The sequence below is a fragment of the Rhopilema esculentum genome, chromosome 9 (genome assembly GCF_057945365.1).
Source record: "Rhopilema esculentum isolate cy_ngs chromosome 9, ASM5794536v1, whole genome shotgun sequence".
Classification (NCBI taxonomy): Eukaryota; Metazoa; Cnidaria; class Scyphozoa; order Rhizostomeae; family Rhizostomatidae; genus Rhopilema; species Rhopilema esculentum.
In genome coordinates this window covers 9,188,076-9,210,962 of record NC_142823.1, presented here as the reverse complement: position 1 = coordinate 9,210,962, position 22,887 = coordinate 9,188,076, and the positions used below count along the sequence as shown (strand labels likewise).

General features: G+C 38.5%; 1 protein-coding gene across 1 annotated transcript in view; it reads left to right on the top strand.

The window, feature by feature from the left end:
• Positions 1 to 21,332, top strand: part of LOC135689187 (uncharacterized) — a 33,100-nt gene extending 11,768 nt beyond the window's left edge. Inside the window, exons 10-27 of the mRNA XM_065206339.2 lie at positions 33 to 216; positions 933 to 1,088; positions 1,594 to 1,745; positions 1,882 to 2,011; positions 2,655 to 2,756; positions 3,781 to 3,975; positions 4,664 to 4,741; positions 5,943 to 6,111; positions 6,843 to 7,006; positions 8,440 to 8,661; positions 8,759 to 8,920; positions 9,478 to 9,669; positions 10,424 to 10,671; positions 11,838 to 12,055; positions 12,441 to 12,473; positions 16,013 to 16,087; positions 16,389 to 16,739; positions 17,717 to 21,332. Coding sequence (XP_065062411.2) covers positions 33 to 216; positions 933 to 1,088; positions 1,594 to 1,745; positions 1,882 to 2,011; positions 2,655 to 2,756; positions 3,781 to 3,975; positions 4,664 to 4,741; positions 5,943 to 6,111; positions 6,843 to 7,006; positions 8,440 to 8,661; positions 8,759 to 8,920; positions 9,478 to 9,669; positions 10,424 to 10,671; positions 11,838 to 12,055; positions 12,441 to 12,473; positions 16,013 to 16,087; positions 16,389 to 16,739; positions 17,717 to 17,934 — 3,049 coding nt within the window. The 3' untranslated portion in view covers positions 17,935 to 21,332. The remainder of the gene's footprint in view (positions 1 to 32; positions 217 to 932; positions 1,089 to 1,593; positions 1,746 to 1,881; positions 2,012 to 2,654; positions 2,757 to 3,780; positions 3,976 to 4,663; positions 4,742 to 5,942; positions 6,112 to 6,842; positions 7,007 to 8,439; positions 8,662 to 8,758; positions 8,921 to 9,477; positions 9,670 to 10,423; positions 10,672 to 11,837; positions 12,056 to 12,440; positions 12,474 to 16,012; positions 16,088 to 16,388; positions 16,740 to 17,716) is intronic.
• Positions 21,333 to 22,887: the final 1,555 nt, after the last annotated feature.

Sequence of the window (22,887 nt, the reverse complement as noted above, 5' to 3'; positions counted from 1 at the left end):
TTCGGTTTTTATACGAGATGTATTCTTTGCAGGTGTGCAAGATTTACACTCCATCAGAAGCACAAGCAGCATTCGCATGAAACTGAATTTATTTCCGAAGATCACAACTGTATGAAGACTAAATGTAAGACACATAACAAAGAAATGACGGATGTACCTCAGCGGCCAAACACCTGCTTCCCAAACATGAGAACAAGGAAAGAAGTGCAAGATACGGTGAGATACTGCATATTTCCTTGTTTCTGGAACGTTTCTAGAACGTTTGGAAACATAGTTTTCCCTCGATATTTTGCTTGTTTATGTTCATTCAAATTTATTTAACTGTACAAGCTCATGGCATGTATAAGAACAAACAATCAGTATTTGAATGGTCATCGATAAATAAATTTGTACTTTGTTCAACTGTTGCAACAATATAAACAAAACCAAAAAATATCTAAAGAGTTCAAGAAACTTCAAAAATATTAGAAGGAACAGAAAAATTAAAAAAAATCGAAAAATTCAGAAAAATCCAAAAAATATAAAAAAAATCAAGAAAATTAAAAAAATTGAGAAAAAACAAAGAAATTCACAAATATCTAAAATAATAAAAATCCCAAAAAAAATCCAAAAAAATCCAAAAAATATCAAAAAAATTCAAGAAAATTCAAAAAATTTAGAAAAATCAGAAAAATTAAAAAAAATCAAAAAATCAAAATCATTCTAAAAAATTGAAAATAGAGTCAACAAAATTTAAAAAAACCAAAAAATAAAAAACATTTAAAAAAAATCAAAAAAATCCCATAAAATTCCAAAAAAATCCCAAGAAGTTTAAAAAATTCAAAAAGTTGGATCTTTTGTATTTTACGTGCTTTTAACTGTAACTCTTTAATTTATAGATATGTCGAGCTTTAGTTCCAACGATTCAGATGTGTAATTCTAATATTTTGTAGGGCACGAGTAGCAAATCCATGTATATCGAAGCTAATCACAACGTCACAACTGGCTCAAGTTCTCACAACAAAAGAACGCGAAGCAAATCAGCGTACTCCCGCCTTGTTACGACTCCTAACCCCAAAGATGTCAACCTCAGCCAAAAGCAATTACAGGTATCTTTCCAAATGGCCTCGTTGTCTTTGAAGCAATTGAACCGACCAATATTGAACATAAACTAGCAACTTTTACATGTAACTTAAATTTTTTTCGAATTCAATTACCTGTTGTCTTTAAAAGTTTAAGAAAAAAGAAAAACTTTTTTTTCGCCATGTTTCGGCCTTGAAAGTCTTTTTGTTGTTTTTTTTGCTTTGCAAGTTTAATTAACATACGACTAACTGTAAAGATAATTATTTTAATTTAGGTTATTTTCTGATTTCTGCTCGCTCAACAAGTAAAGATGTATTGTAAACTTTGACAGATCTGGTGAAAGTTATACTAGAAGCCTACATTTTTCATGTTTTTTTATAAACATTTTAATAGAACTTTGTGAAGCCAACATCTGAAATGTTATGTGCTATCTAGATGTAAATCTGCCTTCTAATTTCTGTTTAAATTCTGTTTAATTTCTGTTAACAGTCATAATATCTTGCATGATCAAATGTCTTGCATGTTTTGTAGATGGTAACAACCATGGACGAGAGCTGTGGCTTCCGTTATAGTCCTTACAGCTCCTTCAAGAACGATGCTTCCAGTTCCAACGACAAGGCCTATATTCGTCTCTATATCCAGCCAATGCCGCCAGCCAATTGCAGAGCCACTACAGTCGTAAGGTATCCTGCAACTATGCGCCTCTTTTAAACAATCAAATTGAAAACGTGCTTCATTGCCAATTTGCTCTAGTCTTAGTCATAATAATAATCATAATAATCATGCTTTGTTATGAGATGTGCTTTAATTACTCCATAGATCATGCAGAAAACTCCAAAATGATGGAGGAAATGGAAATTTGCTTACGGATTCCTTAGTGGATTGCTTGTTGCATGAAAAGCATAGTGGCAGCTATTTTTTCAGACAGTTGCTAAACCAAGATGACGAGGCACGGCTAGATTTTGTTTCATTTTTTCCTTCTTTTAATGATCATTTTTTATTTAATCATCATTAGATCTACTATATATCTTCTGCTTTTTATATAACTTCTTGATGTTGTGTCCATAGTCTGAAGATTTAAATATCAAGAATAGTTTAGTAGACTGCTGCCAACTGCAAACGAAGGCGCTCTACCCTTCTTGGCAATATCATGCTCCCTTTTGTAAATCGTTAGAAAAGAACGTTCTACTCCACACTCTATAACTATTTTAGAACAAAGTTGACTAACGAATGTAAAAAAGGAAGGTATTATCATTTGAGCTTCGGAGTTCAAAAAGGGAACACAAGACATCTCCCTGGCTTTTAAATCCACTCAGATCTGATGGCGCCTTCACATAAAACTATGTTTTGCTTGTTTGTAAGCAACAGCTTTGTAGGCCATAGTTTTCTAATTTTTTCTAAAGTACTTCTTTCAACCGGTTTATCGTACATATATTAAAAACAAATAGTAAGGAGAATTTCTTAGGTACATCAGAATCGTTAATCGTCGTCAAAAATTTAAACTGCATAAAACATTGTATCAGCGAAACACTAAATTAAACCTTGAATGCAAAATAGAAATAACTTGTTCATATTTTGTTGTTTATTTCTAGCATGCCTTGAACTGTTACAACTTCTGGAAAGCAATTCAAGATTACACTGAGCATTTCTTTTCGGAGAGCTTCAGTGCCACGTTGATAAAACAAAAAGCCGGGGTAAGCCCAAAACAAGTTGACATCACCTCCCTTTTTAGCCAATTCTATCAATTTTGCTTTCCCAGCTAATTATTGTAACTATCCTTCCTTCAATTGTTTCGAAAAATTTTTGTGTAGACGTGAGCGTTTACCGCAAGGGAAGCTATAGCGGTGCTACCCTTTGCGTAAGTAAGCTCCGGGGTGCAGTTTAACGCCACAGCCATATCAGCCCACTCAATAATTGGAAAACTGTGGTATGTTCCCTTTATAACAGTGTACTGAATGAAAAGGAAAACGATGGGCACCCCTCCCCCCCCCCCCCGCCCGCTAGGCACTGCAGGCTAGCTTCTAGAAATCGCTAAGAACATCTACTGACCTAACGTGGCCGAAAATATTCCCTAAAAACGAACATAAATGTGTTATCGTGTAGAGGTGCTAGGTCTTCCATATTTTAGAAGGGTTTTACGATAGTATGTATAAATAGGTTTTACATTTTTGTAATATGATATTATTTTGAAAACTTTATAATAGAGGGCCACTTTGAAGTCCTCATTGCTGAAGGGTCACACTCCTAAGACACATGAAATAAAGTTATTTTGTGTAGTGAAATAAACTGATGTCGTTAGTCTTGTTAATCTTGGATCAAATTTTTGTGATATGTACGACCAATTTTCAGAAGTTTTTATACATTTTTTTCTTCCATCGTTTTTACACAAAACCAAGATCATCGCTCTCTCAGAGACATTTGTATTGTTTGTAAAAAAACATTCTATTCTCTAATAATAACAAAGTAAAGCAATCCTTGCCATATATCTATTTTTAGTTTGGTTTTTAATTTGGCTAGTTTGGTTTTCCATGAAGACAGAAATGTTGTATCTTTCATTATTTGAATAAATTTTCTGCAAACGTTGATTTTGAAGCATATCTTTAGCACGGTAATGTTCTCTAGGTAAAACGTTGGAAAATGTTTGCAAAGACGTAAATAGCTATTTTGAGAAACATTTATGTAAACAATAAACGGATTTACTCAACTTTCTTCTTGTAGTTTATATTCAATACATACATTATTGATGGCGGTGAAAAGAGTATTCGATGTGCTCCAGAAATTCGAAAAGAAATTTATGATGCTTTAGATCCACCATATGAAGATTTATTCGACCAAGCAGAGCAATACGCACTTGAAGTCCTTTCGCACGCATACAAAAACATTTTTTCTCATGAAAGCGACAAATACGAACAGGTAAAAACTATGAACACTTAAAGTTAGACATTTAAATATTTTTGGATGGTACATAATTTTAAAATAGCTTTGAAAAAAAAACATTTTCGCACGTACTGTAAGACGTTTTTTGTTTGAAACTTCTTCAGAAAGAATAATACCTAACATATGATACTGTCTTCGGGCAACATTTTACTAGCAAACCAAGATTTTGCAAAAAAATTATTGCAACATTGGCAGAGCAAGGCCATCGTTCCATCTAGCGGTTTATGAAAATGAAAATTAAAATCGCCAATTTGTGAAGATAGGATAAGTTCTTTTGTACCCTTGGATTCTAAAGGCAATATTGTATATAGTCATGCACCCATGTGAGGCAATTTTGCAATATTGCGATGTACTCGCGCTTCTTATCTACCTATATCGACCCACAACTTTGAACTTCTAAACTTCCACGTTCGTTTCGTATTCTGACGTTTTTAAAGTAAACATCGCTAGATGAAAAACATTTATATCTCTTTAAAAGTCTCTGTCTTCTTTAAAGCCATGCAATTTTAGAAAATTCTCACGAAGAGTTGAATTTCTGGAAATGATTCTAATTTCTTTGATAAATCTAGTTTTAAAAGAATTAAATCTTGTCTTAGATTTTATTGTTACATTAAAAATTTTCATATCTACTTTAGACTTTGTTAAATACGAGTTTGTTTTCCAGGTAAAGAAGATTGAGAAGCTCAAGCATCTTGACATCCGGTCAAAATTGAAAAGACCGAAGCACCGGCCCTATGAAAAGGTTTGTTTTGCTTGTTGTTTCTGCAAATGAAATGCGTTTTGCAGCACGATTCTATGTTAACATTTTTTGGACAGGACGGTCGAGACTGGTATTCTTTTTCGAATAGTTGGGCCTAACAACAAATTGCACAAATTGAAAAGTTGCACCGCCGACAGTTTAGCTAATAGCGATGATTATAGTGAGCTGTGAAAATTCTCCACCAAATTCTGATTTTCCTGACAATACAGTAGTTAATAGATACTGAAATGAGCTTGTGATTTCATTTTATCCTTTATAAAAAGTATTCTTATTTACAAGGTATTTATTTCACTCTTTTTTACTACCCTTCCTTTATTTTTTGAGGAACCAAATGAAAATTAAAAGCATATTCTTACCGTATTTTGACACCCTGATTTAGAGACTTCCTTATTCTAATGAAGAAAGCAATAGACCTTTCCCCTAATAACGTCATGACGCAATGCATTCTGGTACTTGTAGTTAAACCCACGAACATTTGTTTTTGATTTGTTTGACTTTTTGCGTTGAATAAAAACAGAACTTCAACCGATCGCCGTACAATACATAAACAAATGTTCGCGGGTTTAACTACAAATACCAGAATGCATTGTGCCATGACGTAATTAGGAGAAAAGAAGAAAAGTCTTTGATTAGAGAAATGGAATTTAAGCCAACGATGGTTTCTATAATTGGGCAAGCAAGGCTGTCTTTCGTTGTTGGTTTTAGGAACATATTTGTATATCTTTGATAAGAATGTCTTTGTTGCGTTGAAACTCATCTTCTAGCTGGGTCTCCACAGCCACCTTAACGGTCAAATGACATTGCTGTGCAGAAAAGGATCAACCAGGCGGATTGTTTCTGTACTACTGTAACGGTCAGGGTTCTTCTCATGAAGGTGAATAACCGGACAATACGAGCGTCACACTACATGTTGAAAGACAAACACATAAGGGGTTCGCTAACACAACAGGACTTAACAGAATATGTGACTTTAACACGCAACGGGAACATTACTAAATTGAATAAATATAAAATTAAAACCGTTAAACTACTGAGCCCGTCTTTATTCTGCTTCATATTTTCGTATACGTAAGGAAAGGAACTGTGGGTTTTTGATCTAATCAGTTTGTCACATTTAGCATAATGAAATGCCAATGTCATTTGAATAGGCTGTTTTGCTATTATTCATATGAAATATTTGTAGATGAAGACCAAAGACGCAGAGGAGGAAGATAGTCTTGAGAAGATTTCAGTTGATGAGGTCAATGTACCACTGCCAATTCCACTGGACGGCATTACGTTTGAATCCTTTGTGCGTAATCGAAACGACCTAGAGAGTTTCAAAGAATTCCTTGAACACGTTCATAGCAAGGGTAAGCTTTTCAATTACAAAATAAGGGTTAGTTTATATGCAGGCACGCACATAGCTACAATCCCGGACAAAAATAGTTGAGACTTTTCAAGAAAACGTTATGTTTCTCTTTCCTTTGAAAAATAGCTCCCCTCCCTTCTCCAATTCAATGTTGAATGCATGATTTTGAAGGAGAAATGATAGAACTACAAATCCAACATTGCTTCGGGAGGAAAGGGGGGATTCGAATTTACAGGGGCAAGGTAAAGTAGAAAATTACAAAAATTGCATTTTCTCTCAACATTTTTGTCCAGGATTATTGATGCTGGAAATAACGGCCCTATTTTTTAGCCAGAATCGCATTAGCATCAACTTTATCCTTCTCTATGAATAGGTCCTTTATGTAGCACAGCAGTTGTAAAAGTGATTTTTCAGTTTAGAAGTGCTACGAAAAAGCAAGTTGTTCTTGAATATTATGAGGTTTGTCTCGCTTGCTTTGTTAGCTAAAACGGAAAAGTTTCCAAGTTTCAATTTAAGCTGTGTTAAGAAAATGGCCCTTTTCATGTTTATTTAGAGTGATGACCTTCCTTGTGCTTTGATGTTCCGTTAGGACAATGATGTTTTTACAATTATTTTTATTAAGGGTAATGGTCTATTTGAACCATGATAATTTTTGAAGGTGAACACAGCTTTCTTTTTACTGTATTTCTGACGGTTTAATTTTGTTAACAAAAAAATATGCTTGATTTTCAGGTTTAAAAGATTTATTAGCGTGGATGGAAATGGAAAACTTTCGAAGGAGTTCCCGTCGAAATAGCCAACGAGACAACTATGCACGGTCGGTCAATTCAAAATGGTTAACAAACGACTACTTTTTTGGCCCAAACAGTCCTGCCACGAAAGAAGCACAGCAAGAGGTATTTTGCGATGAATTATTCTTCTATTAACCATTAGTCTGACAATCCTGTATTTAAAACTGGTTTAATGAGAATTTGAATGCATACGCATAAGGCAAATGAACACTGAAAATGGTATACAATATTTCGTACTGTATTAATCCAGTGAAGAATGTGTGAGGTAAATGGATGCATAAAGTCACTTGGTTTTTCACGCATTTCTGCCACCTAGTTCTTAAAGTTGAACAAACTTTCAACAATAAGGGAGTTCTGGTAAACGGTTCAAAATTTCTATGGAAGCAGCAAATATTAACAAAAATGACTAAGAGTTTTACAACAAAGGGTATTACTACAAAGTGTTTAATAACAAAGAGTATTAAAACAAAGAGTATTGCAACGAAGAGTTTTACAACAAAGTGTTTTACAACGAAGAGTTTTACAACAAAGAGTATTACAACAAAGAGTATTGCAACAAAGAGCATTACTAAATTGCTAGGCTGGCCTTGAAGTCCAGAATTTTTCGAAAGATTTTTTTTTCTCCAAGTCAAACAACTACGGCAGGAAACATTGAAAATGTCTGCATTCGCTTTGAGGAAATTGGTACAAAATACTCATTTTTAACAGAGTCAGTCGAAATCAAAATAAAGCAGTAGATAATCGAACACTGTTGAAGCTCCTCGCTGCGAACCTGCGCTCTGAAAACAAAGAATGCAGCATTTTAAAGGATCTGAAATTTACATTTGCCCTTAGTATGATCTATTTAAATTCCATGTAAGTGGTTTCTAAAAGAAAGGACATCCGTACGAGTTTCCAATTCTGTTAGACCATTTATGCAAACAACGAGTCCTGTTCCTTCATTCTCACCTTATCCAGAGCATCATCATTTGTCAACAGCTTTGTCCGTAATATTTTCATCATTCTTTTCCAGAACCACATTTTTGCAGCTTCAAGTCTTTTTCCCATAGTGTTATTCGTCGTCATTGACTCACATCCATGCAACAACACTGACCATGTATAACACTTTTACAGACACTGTCTAACGCTAAATCTTATCTTCCATGAACGCAAAACATTCTCCCTATTGCACTGTTGCTTTTCCTCTCAATTTCTTCGATAGGTTTTCCTTTTGCCATCTTTTCAACAAAAGCAATTTGTTTTATTTATTGCAGAATTTGTCGTAGCTGGCTTGTATATCCAATGCTCTTTCAAAAACACTTTTTAACTTTCCTGGCAGTTTAAAGAACCGGAGTGAGGAAAATTGATTTGTTTAAGCCAATCTTCGTAAGCAACCTGACCGCGTAAATCATGGCGACGTTGGTTTCCATAGAGAAACAGGCACCAATAATGCTGTAAAAAGATCCCAAATTTTTAAGTGAAATTGTTTCGTTTTTACAAATAAACCCAAGCTGCACTTGACTTTCGTTATTAGGCAAACTGTTTCCCGTTCTTTTAAGGTACAAAAGTTGGCTGGTGAAAAGGAGATTCCAAATCGACCACCATCGCCAATGATTTTAGAAGCACAAAAATACGTCAAAGCAAGAATAGAGAGAAGGTGGTTCGTTCTGTTTAAGGAGTCTTCAAATTTTCAAAGTAAACACAAAGAAAACAACATTACCGAGATGGTAGAAGATTTAATCATGAAAAGGAGGATGCAGCGGAGCGAGGCCGCATGGAAGGTACTCTTTTAGTCAATAAGATTGCTTTTTTAAAAGTTGTAATATTGAATTTTTTTTACTTGGCCAAAGTTATATTTCTACATGCTTATTTTTTTAGATTTTGAACAGTCGGTGGATTTCGGGGTCAAGAGATGTCATTGCGCTGCGTCAGCTTCTCATGGATCCAATCAAATGTCAGCAGTTTCGACAATTTCTTTCTTTAAAAGGTGACCTGATGGAACACAACGTTTATTTTTGGTTGGAAGTTCAAAAGTATAAGGTAGGCAGGTGTTGTAACAAACACCAGTCTTACAATTATCCACGTATTGATTGGAAGTTTCCCGAAATCATGAAACACTATTATGCCATAGCCCCTTTGTAAAATCGTTCTTATGTTTCTTCGTCGATAAGTACAAGCGTGATGAAGTCTCACGGTTAATCGAGATTAGCTTTGACATTATATCGTTTGCCAATTTGTTCAAAATGGTGATAATCGACGGCATGCAGAAGATACGTATTGACATGAGATGATTCACGAAGTCTCCGAGAGCCTTTATTAAGATTATTTGGCATTGATGATATTTTTGTAAAGCTGTATAGCAAGGTCTCATCTTTGCGCCAGCAATTAGTAAAATGGTTTTTGCAAACATGGACATCGATAATATTTATTGGTGTTATATTGCTTTGTGTAATTTTGCAAACTTGCTTAGGCTGTAATTTTCAAAACCTACTTTATGTGAATTATAACTTGTATCTGCTAGAGAGCTAAATAATTTGCTTTTGTAGATTGAATTAATGTTGACCGTGGCTTGAAAGTGGGAAACGTTGATATTTTAGGAGCTGTGTCATCGTCACGTAGAAGATGCTATTATCAAGAGTAAAGTTCAGGCGGTGGTTGATGTGTTTATTAAGTCGGCTGTTCCACCAGAGCTGCAGATTGATGTGCCAATCGAAATTGCAGAACGGTTGCACGAAAAGACAAATTCCAAGACTCAACAGTATGGTCCTTATTTATTTAGAGAAGCCCAGGTACTTATTTTGTCATCCTAATTGTCGATGTTTCCTGCATTTTCAGACGATCTTATTTCAATATACGGCATCGAGCACTTTATGACATACAGTAAACAGGAATTTTTGAAAGGGTTATTGCTAGTCTGTTTTAGATGCTATCGGAGAACAAGGCTTTGGATGTGTAAAATGTTGAAAAGCAGAAATGAAGAATGGAAAGGAAGTAGAGTTAACGTATTTTGTATTGATTGGACGAGTATTATCAGAACAATAAACAATAGCCAAACGCCCAGGGTGCCAGGTCAACACCCCTCCTCCCCCCTTCAAAGAAATATTTCAGCCTCACTTCTAACTAAGGGAATGGCAACAATTGAAAAGTAGGGAAAGACAATCTCGTTAGGTTTAATCACACACTAAGACTAGGCCATACAGGTTTTATTTCACCATACAGGTTGTTCAAAATCAAAGAACCAATCAAACGCGCAGTTCTTTCTCTCATCTGGAAAGAAATTTTTACTTTGGACATTATTTGACGTTTATGTTTTTACTTGTGTGGTACAAAAAGTGCTACAGTATGATTTGATATGTTTCCGCTCATCAGTGCTATTTTTAAATGTCGCGGTTCCACGAGCGCCGTTGCATATGCACGTATATATGAGCGCATAAAAATGATTCATCCGCCTACCTGGATCCGCCCACTTGGATCCGCCCCTGGCTATAACACTCAAAATACATGCATGTTCATTTAATCATCTTATCATTCTTCCCTTTTTAGACCACAGTCTTTCGTATCATGTTCAATCATTGGAAAGAATATGTCTCTTTTCGTGCCTCAATGGAGGAGCACAGGTTTGCACAGCATCTCGAAGAGCTCGTAAAGAAGCGCAAAGCAGAACTGAGGGCAAAACGGATGAATTCGGAGCGGAGAAGGCTGGTCAGGGCGGCCTTTGAAAAAAAGAAAAGGGAGCGAGAAGATAATGACAAGTTTAAAGGAAAAGAACATACCAAAGTTGATTTCTCAAGGTTGGTGATATGTATGTATATCGTGTTATCGTAACATGTTTTTATCCTGGGTAATTTGACTGGTGCCATGACCTTTGTATCCGTTTTAGAGAAAGGATGTGTACAGAAAGATGCAATAATCTTAGTAAGACTTTTCAAACGCTGCACATGTTGGAGTGTACACTTTGCTCAGGTCCGAGCCAAGCTCGTGCTAGATGGATATGCAAAGCTGTGGCTAGATTTCCAGATAAGTAGAAAAGGAATATCTAGAACAGGTAATTTTCTAAGAGAACTTTTGATAACGCAATGTTAAGACCATCAGAGGCAGACTTTGAGAAACTCTAGTGACAACCTTAAATAAAGATATCACCAGAGCAAGAGCAATGGAAAGGTCTTCCCCATTACCGAACATAAAAAACAATGGAGATTTTGAAAAGATACGATCCACAGCAAAGGACCGCAAAAAATGGAGAAGATTATCAGAAGTAGTATGCAGAGCTGCATAAACAGAAACAACATGAAACCTTCATGCCAGGACTGCGCAACTGCAATTTTATATTAATTAAGACCTACGGTAAATAGTTAATCAAAAAGACACGTGTTTGGGAGTAAAAGTCATAGGAGGACACAGCTCAATGGTTCTTAAATCCGTAATGAATGACGTAACCTTTTTTCTGATCTAGATCTTCTGTAGCAAAGTTACAAAGAATGAAATAAGTGGAATTCAAAAACGAGCATTGGAACGGTGTATAGAGAATACGCTTCCAATTTTGGAGAACTTCTAGAGGGAAGGGGTGCGATAAATGCAATACCTAGAAAGAACCTGCAAAATTTGATGTCCTCGACCAAGATTATTTGTAGGAATTTTAAACAAGAAAGATGTATTAGTGTACTTGATTTGTGTATTATCTAAAACTGTTATAATTAAGATCCATGCAAGCTGCCCACGCTGATTTATCGCCACCACAGAGTAAATTCCGTACAGAGGAAGTTTACCGTGGGGTGCCATGATTTACAACTTGCATTTGCCAATGACCATGTTGAATTTTCAAAAATACTTCATGATTATTATCATTCCTTTTGGCTTTGCTAGTTTTAGATTTACAAAAACATTAAAAATTCAAATGGGAATGCTTTTTGATATCGTAATTGATTGATTTTGATGTGCTTTTATTTCCTTGTTTTAGTTATCAAGGTCATGAGAAGGCATTATCCCTAATCAGCGAAGATGAAGAGGCAATCATGCAAGTGACGTCATTTTCCTACTCAAAGTTCACGGCGGAGGAGCAGCTGTCTGACTATGAACAGCGCATGCGCGAAGAGGGTTGTACCCTTGACGAGTATACTGAGGGGGACTTCACAAGTCACTTAAACAGCGAGAGGAAGTGTTACAGACGAACTTCGGGTACATGATCGATTGTAATCACTTTTTATTCGTTATAAATTTCATATTAGCTTTGATTTAAAGCTGACACCCTAGGTAAGGACAACTTTGTTGTGAGAGGAAGATAATATTGATTGGGAAGTCCGGTAGCATTACTTCAAAATAGACTACGTCTTGTCATTTACACGCCCATTGTGTAAGGAGCATTAAACATTGATTTGCTAAAAGATGCTGTAAATTGATAATAGCAATCGAAACTTGTAACAAATAACAAAACTCACACATTATCAATTCGTTAGACTAAAAGGCTTCAAAGGAGCTTAATAGCAGCAAGTAGAGCCAGCTAAAATTATTCTAGGGTTTTCAAAAATGCAAAATGTATTTGCATTTCAAATTTCAATTTTAGGGCTTGCGAGTGATGAAGGAAGAAGTGTTTCAGGTAAGCTTTGCTCAATGCATTCATCAATTTCCAAAATTAAGCACAGTAACTAAGCTTCTTCGTCGAATCATATCACCTTTACTTCGTCCTTTTCCCCTGATTTATTTTCGCTCGTTATATGGAAACTTTTAGAAATTCGATCAATGACCCACTTGTTGCATTTGTGATTTTTATATCGCTACCATATCGAAAAGTTGGAAACATTTTGAACAGATCATAAAGTAAGTTCATGGGAAAAGTGAAGAGATCTGCATCAGGCACCGTCTTATGATATCAATCCTGTTTGGCGCTGTAGCCCCCTCATCACACGCCTCATCACACACCACACGCCACACACCACACACCACACGCCACACACCACACACCACACACACCACACACACCGCACACACCGCACACAACACACCACACACCACACATCATACATCACACGCCACACACCACACGCCACACACCACACGCCACACACCACACACCGCACACAACACACCACACATCACACACCACACACCACACACCACACGCCACACACCACACACACCACACACACTACACGCCACACACCACACGCCACACACCACACACCACACACACCACACACACCACACACCGCACACCGCACACCGCACACAATACACACACCACACACCGCACACAACACACCACACGCCACACACCACACGCCACACACCACACACACCACACACACCACACACCGCACACAACACACCACATGCCACACACCACACGCCACACACCACACACCACACGCCACACACCACACGCCACACACCACACGCCACACACCACACACACCACACACACCACACACCACACACCACACACACCGCACACACCGCACACAACACACCACACGCCACACACCACACGCCACACACCACACACCACACACCACACACCACACACACCACACACACCACACACACCACACACCGCACACAACACACCACACACCACACGCCACACATCACACACCACACACCACACACCACACACCACACGCCACACACCACACACCACACACCACACACACCACACATCACACATCACACATCACACACCACACACCACACACCACACACCACACACACCACACACCACACGCCACACACACCACACACACCACACATCACACACCACACACCACACACCACACACACCACACACCACACACCACACACACCTCACACCGCACACAACACACCACACACCACCCGCCACACACCACACGCCACACACAACACGCCACACACCACACACACCACACACCACACACCACACACACCACACACACCACACACCGCACACACCACACACCACACGCCACACACACCACACACACCACACATCACACACCACACACCACACACCACACGCCACACACCACACACCACACACATCACACATCACACACCACACACCACACACCACACGCCACACACCACACACACCACACACCACACGCCACACACACCACACACACCACACATCACACATCACACACCACACACCACACACCACACGCCACACACCACACACCACACACACCACACACCACACACACCTCACACCGCACACAACACACCACACACCACACACCACCCGCCACACACCACACGCCACACACAACACGCCACACACCACACACACCACACACCACACACCACACACACCACACACACCACACACCGCACACCGCACACAACACACCACACATCACACACCACACACCACACATCACACACGACACACCACACACCACACACACCACACACCACACGCCACACACACCACACACACCACACATCACACATCACACACCACACACCACACACCACACGCCACACACCACACACCACACACCACACACACCACACATCACACACCACACACCACACGCCACACACCACACACACCACACACACCACACACCACACACACCACACACCACACACACCACACACCACACGCCACACACACCACACACACCACACACCACACACCACACACACCACACACCACACACACCACACACCACACGCCACACACAACACACAACACACACCACACACACCACACACCACACACCACACACACCACACACCACACGCCACACACCACACGCCACACACAACACACACCACACACACCACACACACCACACACCACACACACCACACACACCACACACCACACACACCACACACCACACACCACACGCCACACACCACACACCACACACAACACACACCACACACACCACACACCACACACACCACACACCACACACACCACACACCACACACACCACACACCACACACACCACACACCACACACACCACACGCCACACACCACACACCACACACAACACACACCACACACACCACACACCACACACACCACACACCACACGCCACACACACCACACACCACACACACCACACACCACACACCACACACCACACACACCACACACCACACACCACACACACAACACACCACACACCACACATCATACATCACACACCACACACCACACACCACACGCCACACACCACACACCGCACACAACACACCACACATCACACATCACACACCACACACCACACACCACACGCCACACACCACACACACCACACACACTACACGCCACACACCACACGCCACACACCACACACCACACACACCACACACACCACACACCGCACACCGCACACAACACACCACACACCACACACCACACGCCACACACCACACACAACACGCCACACACCACACACACCACACACCACACACCACACACCACACACACCACACACACCACACACCGCACACCGCACACAACACACCACACATCACACACCACACACCACACGCCACACGCCACACACCACACACACTACACGCCACACACCACACGCCACACACCACACACCACACACACCACACACCGCACACAACACACCACACACCACACGCCACACGCCACACACCACACGCCACACACCACACACCACACACCACACACACCACACACACCACACACACCACACACCGCACACCACACACCACACACCACACACCACACGCCACACACCACACACACCACACACCACACGCCACACACCACACACCACACACACCACACACACCACACACACCACACACCACACGCCACACACCACACGCCACACACCACACACCACACACTGTGATATATAAATAGTTATCAGACACAGGGTGATTTTCTCCCGAATCTTCGTGGCTAAGAAAATTCGTTTTTATTTAACTAGAAGACATTTTCTATTATGTTGATTTTTTGGACAGTCATGGACAATTTCACTCAAGATTTGTTCGCTTATGATATCTCGTCATAAATTAGCGTAAAAATATTCCGATTCCCAATCATTGTAAGTTATCTACATCAATAAATATCTCATGTTAATCTTTTTAAAGTAGGCATAGGCCTGATTTCTTTCTGTTTCCCTTAGAATAAAAGTAACATTCCTTTTTTAGGGATAAGTGTCAGAGTAGGAAGGAAAAAAAGTGGAGGCTTTTCCAGAATCAATGTCAAAAATTCTGTTGTGAAAGGTATTCAGTTTTATGATCAATGGTGTATACCCGTATAGATACAAAGTGATTTTTTGGAGAACTAGCATTCGTGATTAAAATTCGCGATTGTGTAGATTAACCCTCGAATAAAAGTGGCGTACAGTACCCTTTACTATACGCATTATTTGAGATCACAAAAGGTTGTGGTACGTTTTCTGCTAAGTCATGCACAGTATTGAATGCGGTAAAGGGCTATTGCTAAACCTGCCATCGGTGATGGTCGACTCTTTATAATAAAAGAAGTTAACTAATACTTGATCATGTTTTTCTTCCGTTATAGAAACCATTTACGAGTCTATCAATGATTCATCAAAACGGAAAACTTGCCGCGATGTTGTTAAAAGGAAGTGTTCTACTAACAGTATAAAGTCATTTTCCTCGAGAGCAAAAAGCAAGAGCCCCTTCAAAAAAGAGACTCCTTTATGTGGTTCAAATATTGATGCGCAGGAAGGGACACTTGCTGCAGGAAAAAATGCTAAGGCCAATGAACAGTCTTGGTACAGTGAAGGAATTTCAGTCGCTTCAAAAATAAATAAATCCCGCTTTGGGCAAAGCTTGATGCCGGGGCCTCGACGTACAGGGGCATCACTCACGATGAAATGCTTAAGAGAATTCGATAAATCGTCTGATGGTATGCTTGTGCGACTTGCTTCGCAATCCAAAGTTATTTCTTTCTATGTTTTTCATAGATTTGATTCATGATGATTTTGCCTCTATTGCAATCATGTGTTTCTTTGTGTTTTGGTTTTTTTCATTGTCTCTTACTTTCATTTTACTTTCATTTTTAAATCCCGTTGGTATTTAGCGTCCCTATTTACTAATAATAGGGGATACGAGACTGAGACTCATACAAGTCCGAGCGAACAGTGATAAGATTGGATCATATCAAAACATGATAAGATTGGATCATATCAAAACATGCATCGTTTTTAGCAATTGTTTATCGAGTAAACATTGCTTGTTTAACATGCGAATCTTCAAAAGACACCAAATTTGAACTTTTTTCAATGTAAGTATAGGTTAATTTCACAATTGAAGATTTGCAAAAGACCAAATTTGCTGCAATAGTGTTAAGAATATAAAGTTAATCAAAACATTCGTCAAAATATCTAACTAGTAAAAAGGTTCTTAACCTAAGAAGATCTTCTAAAGCCAAGTTGGAATTATACTCTAGGGCCAAACTGGTAAGATACACAAGAGCTTAGCTATGAAGATATCTTAGAGCTTAACCAAAAATATTCTCTAGAGCTAAGCTAGAAAGATACACAAGAGCTAAGCTGGGAAGATACACAAGAGCTTAGCTATGAAGATATCTTACAGCTTAGCCAAAAAGATCATCTAGAAGTTAGCAAAGAAGATACTCAAGGGCTCAGCCAAAAAGATTCTCTAGAGCTAAGCTAGGAAGATACTCAAGAGCGTAGCCAAAAAGATCATCTAGAAGTTAGCAAGGAAGATACTCAAGGGCTTAGCCAAAAAGATTCTCTAGAGCTAAGCTAGGAAGATACTCAAGAGCTAAGCTATGAAAATCCTCTATAGCTAAGCTCATATTTTAATATGTCTTGGTCGATTATAGAAACAATTGATATGACCATGATAATTATTTTCCAGGAAGGCCCATTAAAGCCGGCTTGCCCCTTATTCATATCAATGGAATCGACAAAGCAACTCGAGAAAAGGGAAATACCCACCATATTCAGGAGCAAAGGAGGCCATCCAGTGCCATGGTTCATCTTAATTCGGAAAGGTCTTTTCCAGTGCAAGGAAAAAACAAGGCAGGAAGAGAGAGGGCTGCTAATGACATTGTCACCAAGATAATTGTCACTTAAGTAGTAGTACCCTGTTAAATTCTATCAAACTAATATTAATATATTTTCTCTTCTCGAGCAACATTACAACATTGCGAAAAAAATCACAAGATGTTTTTGTTTGTTATTGTATATTGTATATGGGTAATTAAATGACGCAAAGTCAAATATTTTTCTTTTTATAACTATGTAATATATAAGAGAGTGGCTGTTGTATGTGATTTTCATTCGTGCTTTTTCCTTACTTGGCATTTACATTAGAAGAGTTAATCGGCAACCTGGCCTAGATTTGTAGACATAACATTATCTTTTCCCAATGCTCCTCCTCCCTATTATCATATTCCCTGTGATCCATGTGGCAAAGATCTTTTCTATTGTACAAATAAACACTATTTACAAAACTTTAATAACAACGATCGCCAAATGACATCATTATAAAGCCCAATCTCCAGTGAGAAAAAGTCTTACGAAATTTCGCTGCGAAATACTTCACGCGACAAATTCCTTTGAATGCTTTTGTTGACCTTACGACATTGGAATGTAAAGTTTGGAAGCGTGACAAAGGGATACGGAATGTGATTGGCTGCTGAAGGATTTCGCAAGCGAAAAGCGAAAAAATTTAAACTCATTTTAACTTTTTTTCGCAGAGAAATTCTTCGCGAGAAATCCAAGCGAAAGATCACTGCGCATGCCTAAGACGTATTTAACGCGAACTTTTTCGCATTTCGCTGATTTTTTTCTCACTGGGGATTGGGCTTAGCGCTAAAGATCCTTTGCAAAAACGAGCATCTTGCATACTTATCTGCAGCGATTGCTACTTACTAATTTTTAATCAGTGACTGCAAATCGGTGATTTCTTATCAGAGATTGCTCATCAGTGATTCCTAATCAATGATTATTAAGATTGCACTAAAAATTAATGATTCATAATCAGTGATTGGTAATCGATCACTAATCTTCAATTGCTAATCAGTGATTGCTAATCAGTAATGGCTAAGCAGTGATTACTAATCAGTGATTATGAAGTCTGCACTAAAAATCAATGATTCATGATCAGTGATTGGTAATCGATCACTAATCATCAATTGCTAATCAGTTATTGCTAATCAGTAATTGCTAGGCGGTGATTACTAATCAGTGATTATTAACCTTTCATTAAAAATCAAAATGATTCATAATCAGTGATTGGTAATCGATCACTAATCACCAATTGCTAATCAGTTTTTGCTAAACAGACCAATTCTGCATGTAATGACCAAATCCTGCCACTTCAGCGAATACTACAAGCATTTTGTTACTTTTGTTTCGATAAAATAATGACGGTTTCCGAGCCATTAATTACCTGATTGTTCCCAAACCTCTGGCAATTTAATAAGTTTTTTATGCATTTCAGTTTCAATCTTTTCTGCAGTCTTGGCATCAAAAAGGAAAGCAGTTCTTTACCTCGAGTCTGCAAAAGTTCATTGTAGACACCACTCCTTTCTATCGGAAATTTATATTTGCAAGTTATCATGATTTTGAGACACAAAACATTGTCCAATCATGATATCTATATGTCACTTGATTCATTTGCTCTATAAACCAAACAGCGTGTACAGCTTTCCCTATTCGACATCGAGAACTTTATGACAGAGCGGTAAACAGTAATTTTTCATGGAATTGGATCGAAATAGGTATTCTAGTTTTCTTTGTGTTAGTTCACTATGGTTTCCATACGGTCGTGATAATACTGATATTTTGTCTACATTTACTGGGAGAGGTCAGCAAGAGGAATTTCTCATTTTCAAAGGGTTTCCATAACCTTGATCGCTTTTTATATAATTTTTTGATTTTCTTGCTTTGATCAAAATCGTCCCTAAAGAAACGCATCTAGAAATATTGATTAAAAGTCAAAATTCCAATGCCGTTTTGAACTGTCAAAGCTAAAATTAAACCCTTAACGCGTATTTTTCGTTTATATTTGTTTTTTTCATTTTTGCAACGTGCTTTCTTCCGAAATGATTTCTCTAATTAAACGACGTTTTGTGCTGAAAGGCAAACAAAGCTGAATATTCATTATATAAACGGGAGTTATCGCCTGAAATATTGACTTAGACGACTAAGTTCCTTTCGCAAAATTTTCCGCTTTAAACCATCCCACTTTGTGTGATAGCTAAGGGAACGCTGCATTTTGGGAAGTTTTTTTCAAGTTTCCATAACATCAAAGCCGTTGAACAAACAGACACTATAGGCCTGAAATAAAGTAGAGGATTGTGGCAAGTCTCACTGCATTATGCGCTATACGCCTTTTAAATGATTTACTTTAAAAATTTATTGCTAAATCCCAATTCAGGTACAAGAAAAGAAGCTTACCTACTGTTCGCACAACAATAATCGAGTTCTCGTTAGACAGCCAATAGGCTTTTTGCAGCCGATCCTTAGAATGAGCAGTATGATATACGGAATTCGATATCGCTTTGAAACTGGGTTATGCTCAACTTGAATTTGGTCATCCTGAAAATGCATTATGACAGTTTTATATAATTAGGCTATAAAAGTTTTCATTTGTCTCTAGACCTTTAAAAAAAATTCAACCACCATAAAACAAGCGAAAAGTGGTTTAAACAATCTGGCTCAATCTACAAGAGTTGTAGGTTATCGCCAATAAATCATTTGTCAAAAAGACACTTAATTAAAAACTGCACGACGTAAAAACCTTTTCAGTGGAAGATAGTCTAACACGATTGATCCTTATCTTTACTCGTATTCTCTCATCTTGACACCATGTAAACGCTAACTTATTTTCTCAGACTCTTGACTGCTCGACAATAGCCAGGCTTTTTGCTTGTTGTAGAAGCTATTGATTTAGCTTTGGACCTTAATATCAAGAGTTACACTATGCCAGATTGCTATCGGAGCAAAGTAGCTTTCACTCTGCAGTGATAAATGAGATAGCATTACGATGTTCCGCTTGCTCGCACGCATGCATTCCTCTGCACTTCTGGTTCAGAATCGGTGTGCGTTTGCAATCTTACGCCTTAAGTCCACTAGATATAATTATTTTATGACCTTGTCAAACTCTGTGCTTTTAATAGATTCTTTGCCAATAAATGCTGCATAAAAAAGAGAAAAAAGACAAGAAATGGAGCCACAACAATTATCACGATTTTCCATTAGCATTATCCAACAACAAGCCCAAAATCTTTGTTTTTCACAGATGATGGAATTGCGTAAAAGCTGAAGATGCTAGATGAGAAAATGCTAGGTATCGGGACAGGGAAAACACTCTGATGTGGAGTGAGTACGAAATGATTTTCATATCACCTTCAGAGCAGAGCACTCCGCTAATCAGAACGTTGTGTACCATGTTGGTGCGGCAACTAAAATCCCTGTCTGGTTTGAAAACTGCTTCGCTTCGATAGCAATTCAGTATAGTGTATCCGGGATCTGAATTCTGGGAACTTCGATCCTCAATCTTTGCCTCTAAATTCGTCATTTAGATTTTTAGTGAGAGCGTAGCAACTTAGTGCATTAATGATTGACCTGATAAATTTCGATTTCCAGCAACTGCATCCTTTTCCGTGCTCAAGGTCAGCTGAAGCATACTTCACCACTGACAGTCGCAATGTTTAGCCACATTGAATGGAAGGGTACAACAGTTTTTATAATGTTATTAGCTAAAAATTAGAGAGGCGAGCAAGTGCGTGCAGTTTTATTTTGCCTTTTTGCATTAATACTCGACATGTTTTGTGAAACTTAATCTTTATCGAAATGTGTTTTCATAATCACCTTCTTTATTAGTGGAGCAACCAAGGGTGGGTGTTAACATTTGTTTCCAAATATCAAAAGGTGGCATTTTGCTTCCTTAAGTTGAATGTAATTCCCTAGCGTAGAGTTCTTGATCGTTGTTCTGAGGTTTTGAACTCTGAAGAGTGTCAGACGAAAGGTTTTAGTTTACTAAAGTGTTTCCTTTCTCCAAAGTCATTTTTATGTAACTTTCTGAAAACCGTTTTGCAAGCACTGAACTTTAAATTTTCAATGTATTAATTATAGTATTGAGATTTAAATTGAATATATAGATGATGTTTTCGTCGGCATAGTTACGTAAACATTGAATAAAAGTGGTCCTACGATTGATCTTTGCAACACCCGGATGGTAACGACTACTTTATGCTATGAATTGGTATGACATGGCATGGCATGGTGTGGTATGGTTTGGTATGGTATGGTACGGTATGGTATGGTATGGTATGGTATGGTATGGTATGGTAGGGTAGGGTAGGGTATGGTATGGTATGGTATGGTATGGTATGGTATGGTATGGTATGATATGGTATGGTATGGTATGGTATGGTATGGTATGGTAGGGTATGGTATGGTATGGTATGGTATGGTATGGTAGGGTATGGTATGGTATGGTATGGTATGGTATGGTATGGTATGGTATGGTATGGTATGGTATGGTATGGTATGGTATGGTATGGTATGGTATGGTATGGTATGGTATGGTATGGTATGGTATGGTATGGTATGGTATGGTATGGTATGGTATGGTATGGTATGGTATGGTATGGTATGGTATGGTATGGTATGGTATGGTATGGTATGGTATGGTATGGTATGGTATGGTATGGTATGGTATGGTATGGTATGGTATGGTATGGTATGGTATGGTATGGTATGGTATGGTATGGTATGGTATGGTATGGTATGGTATGGTATGGTATGGTATGGTATGGTATGGTATGGTATGGTATGATAAAATATTCTCAATCACGGACACTTTATATTCGGTCTTTCCTGAAGTTCCAGATTTTATCAGTTGACTCCTTGTGGTTTTCCGAATCTTGAACATTGCTAATGAGTCACCGGCAGTTGTTGATGAGTTTCTAGATCATTGCGTCTATATTTATTTTTGCTCTAAGTTTAATCATTATAAAACGGACAGAGCTCTCAGTCTCATGTTTTACTAATTATTCCAACAAATATGAATCA